At 35.2% G+C, this 10,614-nt stretch overlaps 1 protein-coding gene across 1 annotated transcript; it reads left to right on the top strand.

The window, feature by feature from the left end:
* Positions 1-7,723: 7,723 nt before the first annotated feature.
* Positions 7,724-8,743, top strand: LOC110309834 (olfactory receptor 4M1). The gene has a single exon (XM_021182573.1). It carries the CDS (start codon positions 7,753-7,755, stop codon positions 8,692-8,694), a length of 942 nt encoding a protein of 313 aa, XP_021038232.1. The 5' UTR covers positions 7,724-7,752; the 3' UTR covers positions 8,695-8,743.
* The last annotated feature ends 1,871 nt before the right edge of the window (positions 8,744-10,614 follow it).

Below are 10,614 nucleotides of genomic sequence, written 5' to 3'. Positions count from 1 at the left end.
AACACATGGGCACAGGGGAAAAGTTCCTGAACAGAACAACAATGCCTTATGCTCTACGATCAAGAATTGACAAATGGGACCTCATGAAATGGCAAAGCTTCTGTAAGGCAAAGGGCACTGTCAATAGGATAACACAGTAACCAACAGATTGGGAAAAGATCTTTACCAATCCTATGTCTGATAGAGGGTGAATATCCAATATATTCAAAGAACTCAAGAAGTTAGACTCTAGAGAACCAAATAACCATACATACACACACACACACACACACACACACACACACACACACACACAAATGGGGAACAGAGATAAACAGAGAATTTTCAACTGAGGGTACATGAAGCGCTGAGAAACACCTAAATAAATGTTCAAAATCCCTAGTCATCAGAAAAATGTAAATCAAAATAATCCTGAGATTCTGCCTCACACCAGTCAGAATGGCTAAGATGAAAAACTCAGGTGACACCAGATGTTGGCGAGGATGTGGAGAAAGAGGAATGCTCCTCCATTGCTGTTGGAATTGCAAGCTGGTATTGGTAGTTTCATAGATAGCTGAAAAATTTTGGATTTATGAAGCCTTCTTGTTTTGTTAGTCTTTATATTACTGGTACATATAATGATGTCTGAGATGAAGATATTATTATACACATATAGAAACATTGAATAAAGGTAGAAATACAGTTTAATTTTTTTGTTTTGTTTTGTTTTGTTTTTTTTTTTTCAAGACAAAGTTTCTCTGTTTAGCCCTGGCTGTCCTGGAACTCACTTTGTAGACCAGGCTGGCCAGACTCAGAAATCTGCCTGCCTCTGCCTCCCAAGTGCTGGAATTAAAAGTCTGTGCCACCACTGCCCAGAAATACAGTTTAAATTAAGTACTTAATATATAAAATTTCAACAAAACCCTGGGAAAAGGCCAGCAAGATGACTCAGTGAATAAAGATATTTGCTGCAAATTCCAGGACCCACATGGTGGGAGGAAAATAAAATACTCCTGCAAGTTGTTCTTAGACTTCTGCATGCTGTGCATGCACGTGTCTCCCCACATAAATAGATAAAATATTTTTTAAAGGCACGTTTGCAAAGGGTTTACGCAGTCTTAAGATTATATTTGGACATATTTCCATTTCCCAAGTATTCAGCATATTTAAGTGATAAAATCTTTTTACATAGAGGTATTAGATTATCATAAGGCTGGAGGGATGGCTCGGGTGTGAAAGGCTAGGCTCATAACCAAAAATATAAGAAAGATTATCACATGTATTGTAAGGGTTCCATCCAAAACCTGGGAAACTAGCCATTTTCTGTGGAGAAATATGACTTTCTATTCTCAACAATGAACCATACACCAACTTTAAATTACCCCCTTGGTGTTTTCTTCCTCCTTGGATATCTCTAGACCCCAGAGAATTGAATTTTAGAGTTACATCCCATGGTGTTAGTTAGCATGTAGTTACATCAGGGCAAGACCTAATAAATACTAAAATATAGACAATGCAGTCTTCTTTATGGGATTGAGGAGAGACTTCTCCTATCTGTTATTTATAGGTTTTAATACTACAAGGCTGACAAAGTAGTTGGTAGGTGAAAAATACTGTTAAAATATTGATATAAATCACTTGAATTTTTGGACAGCATGAATATATTGATAAAAGTAATGTTTAAAATTTTGTGAGAACCGTGTTATAAAACAGAAAACCTAAAGAAAGTATCTAGGGTAAAAAATTGGGTGAGGTGGTATCTGTGATGCTGTGTTTGAATGTACTAGAGTAAGCACTAATAATTATGATTGTAAATAGGAAAAAATTAAATATTTTAAGATAAAAATGCTAAAGCATTAATCAAAGTTAGGGAAGACAAAGTAGATTAACAAGTCTGTAAGTATTTGAAATTTTCTCTCTCAAGCTCACTTGCTGATTTAAAAATCCATTAAATCATCTACCCTTTCACAAAATAAGAGTCCTGAGCATCCCTTTATTGAAGAAGTTGTGCTGAGCTATCACTAGGTATAGGACATGTTCTGTTTGCCCAAAGGGGCTGCATTTCTATTATATTTTTGGTCAGAATAAAAGTTAAAATTGTATAATATAATTTGTTAAAATCTCCAGTGAAGATATGGACATACTGTTGTTCTGGGAGCCCAGATAAAATCTCTTCTGAGCTTTCTAGAAAAGATTAATGAAAAATTTCAGGCATTTGGAAAGAAGGCTTTCTGTCAGACACTAAGGGATTGAAAAAAAAATGAGTTATTAACTGTCACATGTGGCTATGAGTCCAGAAATTGGACCAATAATGGTAATGGTTACAAGTCAGATGTCCTTATGTTACTTTCTAAGATAGTTGTTAACTGTTATTTTCAGATACAAGGTTATCATTTCAATACAGAGCAATACAAGCAGATATCAAATGGGAGTATTTCAGAGATCATGTGGTTGGGTAGTTTCCATATTTAATTTTACTTACAGAGGTATTATACATATACATGAGTATGCATAACATGCATACACATTTATATGAACATGTATGTATGTATAAGTGTGTGTGTTTAACAATAATAATAGTAAAGAAATTATCAGCTTGAGAGAGGGTGACACTGCAGAATAGCTATGAGGAGTTGAAGAGAAAAAAAGGAGGGAAGAAGTGAGTTACTTGTATTTCAATCAAAACATATTTAAATTAGTTTTTCCAATAGAGCCTTACTGGTTATATTAACTGCACTTAAGGATAGACCCCATGCCTAGCAGTAGATGGCCAACACAAGACAAACTCAATAATATTTTTGTAGATTTTTGGTCTCATATTGCATTGTTTGGACACTTTGTATCTTACTGATATTTTGTTTGTATATTATGGCTTGTGATTTTTTTTTTAATTCGTGTGTTTGTGCTTTTTCCTTGTGCTTTTTCTTTTTTGAAAGTTTATGACTTGTTATGTTTGTTTGCTCTTTTTTCTTTGATGTTTCCTTGGGGCATTAAGATCTCTATCACATTATACAACATGCTTTCACCTTTTTCCCTGTTCAGCAGGTTTTAAAGGATAATAGTTACTTTCATCCTCTGAGAGAATTTTCCAGTTTAAAAAAAAAAACATTGGAATAAAGCTATTAATATTACACCTTTTGTAACACTTGAAACTACCTATTGGCATTTGTGTAAACTATAAGACTGAAATATACTCAGAAAAATGGGACTTGTACATTTTTAGTGGATTTCTTTTCCTTTATCATCACAGCATTTTCTTTTGTTTCTTTTTCTAGTCTCAGTTTTCACCAGCATAGCCATCTCATAGTCTATGCAAACAACACAAACGGGTTTCACATTGTTAGCAGGAAGAATTTCTGCACAGATTCTTATTTTTCCCCAAAGCAATGGTTCCCATGAGGAGGTCTCACAGTTCACTAACCTATGGGAAAGGACTTCGTGCCCCTAGCTCTCTTCATAACCATCCTCTAGATAATACATCCCTGAAGATTAAATAAAGAATAGATGTTTGCTAAGCGCTTTCAAGAGGAGTGGGCTTTATTCAGAAATTTGGGAAGTAAAAATGAGTGGATACAAGATGGAGGAAAAAATTCTCTTTCAACTTTCTTAGTTTTTTGTTCTGTTTTGTTCTGTTCTGTTTTGCTTTGCTTTGTTTTGTTTTGTTTTGCTTTATAAACACTGGAATAAATCATTCTATGTGACAGTCTGAGGAAGAAATGCCCTGAATTGGTATTCATGGGTGACTTATCTTCTACAAAATTGTTCACAAAATAATTCCTTGTTAGGGATCTTACTGGCACAGTGTCCAGACTTTCATAGACTACGGCAAAGCATGAATATGTTTTATGGTAAGATCCAGGTACTAACAACTTGGTAAGTTGTGTTGTTTTACACACAGAAGATACAGATCTTGTAAAATTGCTATTATGGCACCAAAACCCATCGAGCTTTGGTGGTAGGATAGTAGTTATGAGTTGTGCCTCCTAATTATCTTTGAAATAAAACATTCACTTTTCTGACTGGGTATTGCTTTTTTCTATGTAACAGCTTCCATTTTCCTGAAATGGTCTCCTACTCTAGTCTCTTTCACACAGTGCCTGGAGTGATGGACCTAAAATGTAAACTTATTAAGCATTCTCCCAGAGTTTATTATAAAGCTCATTGGAAGCTATTAAAACTTAATTTCACTTTGAAAGCTACACAACTTGTTCTCTGTTATATTGTGTTGCCTTGTGCAACTTTTTTGCTTGTGCAAGTATATGTGTTTGTGGTGTGTATTTGTATAAGTGCTTGCATGTGCCAGGATGCACACACGTGATATATATATATATATATATATATATATATATATATATATATATATATCTTTGTGTATGTACAGACCTGGAGTTCATTGTGGGCTCCTTAATCACTCTTCACTTTATTCTTCAAATCTATTTATTTATTTATTTATTTATTTATTTATTTATTTATTCTCTTCTGTGTCTTTGTATGGGGGGGACTATGTGTGCACATGTGCGAAGGCTTGCATGTGGAGGTCAGAGGACAACTTGAAGTAGCTGCCTCTCCGATTCCACCAACTGTATTCAGGGGATTGATCTCAGATGGTCGGTTAGTCTTGGTGGAAAGGGCCTTTACCCACTGAGCATATTACTGACCACCTACTTTATTTTTTATGGTGTTCTCTCTTACTGAATCCGAGCTCACTGATGCTGGATTGTCTGGGTATCATTCTATCTCTGCCTCTGGAATTAAAGGTGGCTTCCGCTCTTCCTTGGTGTTCATATGAGTTCTTTGGATATGTTCTCCTGTGTTCATAGATGTTATAACAATTGGTACACAAGAGTTATTCCCTAAATATTTATTTAATACACAAATGAACAACTTATAGAAATTATATAAACTATGTGTCTGGGAATATCATGTTAAATATTATATGTAGAGATTTGTTTTGACATGTGTAATTTAAAATATTCTGGTTACAATCAGAATTGTACATTTTCTGAGGCTATGGTTGAATCAACAGAGGAGATGAACTTATCTGTCCTTTGCTGAAGAAGTACCATGGCTTATCATGGCCATTTTGTGCATGCATATGCAAGTAGTAGGTAACTGATGAGCATTTTTTTTTTAATTTGTAGCACTTGTTTTTTTTAATTAATCTTTTTTATTAGGTATTTTCCTCATTTACATTTCCAATGCTATTTGTTTTGATGAATACCATTGTTATGTTGTCTACCTGCCTACTGGAGTTAGATAGAGCAGAATACATTTCTTGACAGAACTCTGGCAGTGATGAGACATTGATTCTCTGTACTTCTTTCCTGAGGAATAGCTAGATTAGTATATATATATATATATATATATATATATATATATATATATATTACGTATTTTATTCAATTACATTTCCAATGCTATCCCAAAAGTCCCCCATACCCTCCCCCCCACTCCCCTGCCCACCCATTCCCACTTTTTGGTCCTGGCATTCCCCTGTACTGAGGCATATAAAGTTTGTCCAATGGGCCTCTCTTTCCAGTGATGGCCTACTAGGCCATCTTCTGATACACATGCAGCTAGAGTCAAGAGCTCTGTGGTACTGGTTAGTTTTTCTTATATAAAATATAACGATTCATTCTTAAAAGAGGGAAGCAATTAAGAAAGCAAATGTCTCGTTTCCTTCTCACTTAATTCTGTTGTTGTTGACTTGCATCTGTGGTACAGCCTCAGGTGACCTTTAACTTTATATGTAAAGGAGGCTGCCCTGAGACCTGTGATATTTCTGCCTTGCCTCCCACGCTTGGACCATAAGCATGTGCTACCACACCTTGGCTTGATTGTTTCCTGTTTATTTAATAGGTATTCTTTTACTTAGTAGTGCTGCATTTAATATTGAATCTTAAACAAAAATGTTAGGGTAATCTTACTTTCTTTTGGAAATGGTAGAACTAATCAGTATGATAGGATGTGCTACAATGGCAAGCATCCCTAGTTTTCAGATGGCTGTTCCTTCTTTCTGTCTTTTCTAAAGCAGTACATCAAATTCACAGTTAATGTAGTGATAAGAAAGGGGGTTTGAGAGCAGGCAGAGGATTTAATTTTTATTTAATTTTTTATATTATATATTTTGATTATGTTTTTCCTCCTTCCCCAACTCTGTTTCCTCCTCCCACCCCCAGAAATTCCTCTGCTCTCCCCCCAACCCAACTTCACTGGCATGCTTCACACACAGGAGTAGTTGGCCCACACAAAATGACTTTATGCATTTTCTTTGTTTGAACTGTTTTTTTTTTTTTTTTTTTTTTTTTTTTTTTTTTTTTTTTTTTTTTTTAAGGGGTTGTTTAATTTTATGTGTATAAGAATTGGTCTGCAAATATGTAGGTGTGCCACGTGAGTGCAGTTCCTCTGAAAGCCAGAAGAGGGAGTCATTGGAGAAACTGACAGTTGTGAGGTGCTGTGTGAGTGCTGGGAACCAAATGGGTTGTCTGCAAGAGCAGCCAGTGCTTTGAGTCACTGAGCCATCCCTCCAGCCTGTTTTCTTTTTTTTTTTTTTTAAGTGTTGTCTGTGACTGTTGAAGAGCTCTTAGTGACTGTCAGCAGCCCAGGACTTCTCAGGAAGCAGTCACATTCCNTTTTTTTTTTTTTTTTTTTTTTCATGTGTTTGTTTCATTTTGTTTTGTTTGGGTATTTTTTTTATTTGTTTTGATTGGCATTTTCTTTCTTTGAGAGAGGTGGTGTAAGGACAGAGAGGATTTTCACAGGTCCAGCCTGCATCACTATCTCTTTTTTCGGTTTACCTGTTACCAGGGATTAATCAGGAAATTTTCCATTATTTATTCACTATATATAAAATCATAGGGTCCTTTGTAAACTTCTTAATTATGAAGTAGCAGGCCATGGAGATAGCTTATTGGTTCTTGCTGCTTTTCAAGGGGACCTGAAATCAGTTATTTCCAGTACCAGTGTTGGGCTGTTTATAGATCTGGCTCCTGGTGGAGCTGATGCCTCTCAGACTCAGGGATCAGTGTGCATTCCCACCCCCACCACGAGCCTATAATTACAAATAATAAAAGAAAAAACAGAAAATATTGAAAGATCAGTATTAGCTTGTATTAGCAAGATTGCCCAGTCCCCGCCCCCCAAAATGATCTAGAGAGAAGAGTCTGCATTTACAATTATCAGTCTGAATATCAGATAACTACAAAAGTCAGTATAGGGTAAATATTTGAAGAAAATATTGCCAATGGATTTTGTAAAAAGTAAAATTTTACAGAATTAACAAGCTAATATTTGCCTTTCAGGTGTGTGGCATAGTCCTGAAGTAAGCTTTTACATGTATGGCATATCTCAGATCATTTCAGTATGTCTATTTTATGAGTTCATCACTTATTTTTTTTAATTAAATATAAAATGGAGAAAGCAAGGATTTTCTAAAACAGTGTCTTTAATATTTTTCATTTTATTTCATCTGTATGGGTGTCGGGCTTGCATGTATATCTGTTTATTACATGCATGCTCAGTGTCCATGAAGACCAGAAAAAAATGCAGGATATTCTGTGCCTAAAATTGCACATTAGCTGCCTCAATGGGTGGTGGGAACTGAACTGAGGTTCTCTACAAGAGCTCTGAGCCATCTTCCATTACCCCAGTGTAATCTATTAATGATAAAAATATATTACAATTTTGAAAATAGTGATATAGCTCTAGTTAGTTATTATTTGTAGTAATTATAATTTTATTTTCCATAGCCATAATGACAAATTAATTGAAGAAATGGAACCTGCAAATGATACCACCGTGACGGAATTTGTTCTCACTGGTCTATCTCAGACTCGGGAAGTGCAACTAGTCTTGTTTGTTATATTTTTATCCTTTTATTTATTCATACTTCCGGTGAATATCCTTATTATCTGCACAATCAGGCTTGATCCCCATTTGAGTTCTCCCATGTATTTCCTGCTGGCTAATCTAGCCTTTCTTGATATTTGGTATTCCTCTATCACAGCGCCTAAGATGCTTGTAGACTTCTTTGTGGAAAGGAAGATAATATCATTTGGTGGGTGTATTGCTCAACTCTTCTTCTTGCACTTTGTTGGGGCCTCTGAGATGTTCCTGCTGACAGTGATGGCTTTTGACCGCTATGCTGCCATCTGCCGCCCTCTCCACTATGCTACCATCATGAACCGCCGGCTCTGTTTTATCTTAGTGGCCCTCTCCTGGACAGGGGGCTTCGTACATTCTATAATACAGGTGGCTCTCATTGTTCGACTCCCATTTTGTGGGCCCAATGAATTAGACAATTATTTTTGTGACATCACTCAGGTTGTCCGGATTGCCTGTGCCAATACTTTCCTGGAAGAAATGGTCATGATCTTTAGCAGTGGCCTGATCTCTGTGGTATGCTTCATTGCTCTGCTAATGTCCTACGCCTTTCTTCTGACCATGCTTAAGAAACACTCAAGCTCAGGTGAGAGCACCAGCAGGGCTATATCCACTTGTTATTCCCACATCACCATAGTGGTGCTAATGTTTGGACCATCCATCTACATTTATGCTCGCCCATTTGACTCGTTTTCTCTAGATAAGGTGGTGTCTGTGTTTCATACTGTGATATTTCCTTTACTCAACCCCATCATCTATACATTGAGAAACAAGGAAGTAAAGGCAGCCATGAGAAAGCTGGTGAATAGATATATTTTCTGCAAAGAAAAGTGAAAAGTAAATGATATTTTTACATTGTGCTAATACAAGAAGTGGTGGTAATGTCTCATTTACTTTCTCTTATTTGAACTACTCTGTTTTAAGATTTATTTTTATTTTGTATGTATAAATGTATAAATGTTTTTTCTTCATCTGTTTATGTGTATCATATGTATGCCTGGTGCCTACAGAGGTCAGAAGGTGACCTTGAATCCCATGGAGCTGGAGTTAATAGAGAGTTGTGAGTCAATATTTAGGTTCTGGGAACAAAATCTGGGTCTCCTTTAAAAATAACAAGTATCCTTAAGCACTGAGTACTTCTCTCGGAGAATAAACTCATCTTTTTTCTATACTTCTTCTAAGGTAAAGCACAAACATATTAAAGTGGAAACAAATTCACCCTGAAATGTCAAGCAGTCTGTTATTGGAATTTAGATTTAATAATGGTCTCCTTAAGCACATATATTCTCTACTTGTTCACTGAATACCTATTCCATAGCAGGTCTGTGAGGAGAATGTATGCTGTGAAATAAGAAAGTAAATAAGACTTTGGAGATATTTTCATTATGCACTTAAAGAAATGGCTAGCAAGAAAACATAATTTCATACCAAATTAAGTATTGGTGTATTTCATTTTTAGTTCAATAGGAGTATTTGGCAAACTTTCTTTCTGAGCCTGTTTTCCTTGTCCCTTATTTCCAACTCTCCCAGACTTGATAGAACCTGGAGATTCTGTTCTATAAGCCACATCAACTCCTGTTTCAGGCAGCTCATACTGACTAGTATTACTGACAAATCTGAAGCCTTTTACCAACTATGGAAATGGTATTTATGCACCCAGAGCACAATATTTTTTGTTTGCTATACAATTTTCCCCATTTCAAATGTATTCACCAATCAACTCAGTTTTTATAGTCTACATAATAACCTTCAGAGGAAAGCCTGGCATGAAGGAAATGGCTCTATGCTGATAGGGATCAGCAGACATGTATCTGAATGCTTTAAATTCAAACCTTCTATCTTCTTTCTGTTTGTTTCCCATGGTTGATACTTTCATGTGTGATATTAATTTGAATAGATTTAGCATAATAAATGTTGAAACATAACAGTATAATTCACTTATTTTCCATTAAATTATGTTTTTTAGTTTATATAGATGATACTACTTAAATATGATGTACTTCAGGGTCTAGTAAATTGCTCATTAGGGGGTAATTTTTATATTCTGATACTTAGAACTCAACTAATAAATATGTTTCAGAATATAAAAGGTAAGTATAAATATCTGATTTCACAAGAAATTCTAATTTGCCTAAATGTTAATGTTTAACTTTAAAACAAAGAAGTCTCCATGAAAGGAGTTCTCAACTATGTGTATGCTGAGCTCCATTTAGTCTTTTACTTTAGATTATATAATATGACTAGATATTGAAAAAGATAGATTTCTGTCAGCATCAGAAAATGTATAAATGAATAACAAAAGGTCCTCCAGAGATTATATCTATTATTATTACTTACTTGCAGAGGTACACTTCTTAGTTTAGGAAATAATTCATGCCTGGCCCAGTGTATCTCAAGGTGGAGTGGTGGTACATTTATGTTGATTGTTTGCCTTAAACTTGTTTTTTTCTTATATTGAACTTCCTTCATCTTCTGTGCTCAACATGGCTTCTTTTCTAGGGATGCAATGACACAGACTACAGTTCTGATTCCTGAATATTGAGTGACAACTCATCACCTGGAACTGAATAAAACAGTACATTTTGAATTCTATACATTTTAAAACATTTTTAAAAACATGAAAGTTCAAAAGATATACACATACATAATAAATAATGCATTATGGTTCCAGATTTTGTATTACTTCATTGTTTTTCTTTAATATCAGAAGCAGTTAATATATATTCAGAAGTTGCTTGTGTTTTATAACTTATG

Source organism: Mus caroli, chromosome 14 (assembly GCF_900094665.2).
Source record: "Mus caroli chromosome 14, CAROLI_EIJ_v1.1, whole genome shotgun sequence".
Taxonomy (NCBI): domain Eukaryota; kingdom Metazoa; phylum Chordata; class Mammalia; order Rodentia; family Muridae; genus Mus; species Mus caroli.
The sequence above is the reverse complement of the archived record's forward strand: the minus strand, read 5'-3'. Positions and strand labels throughout refer to the sequence as shown.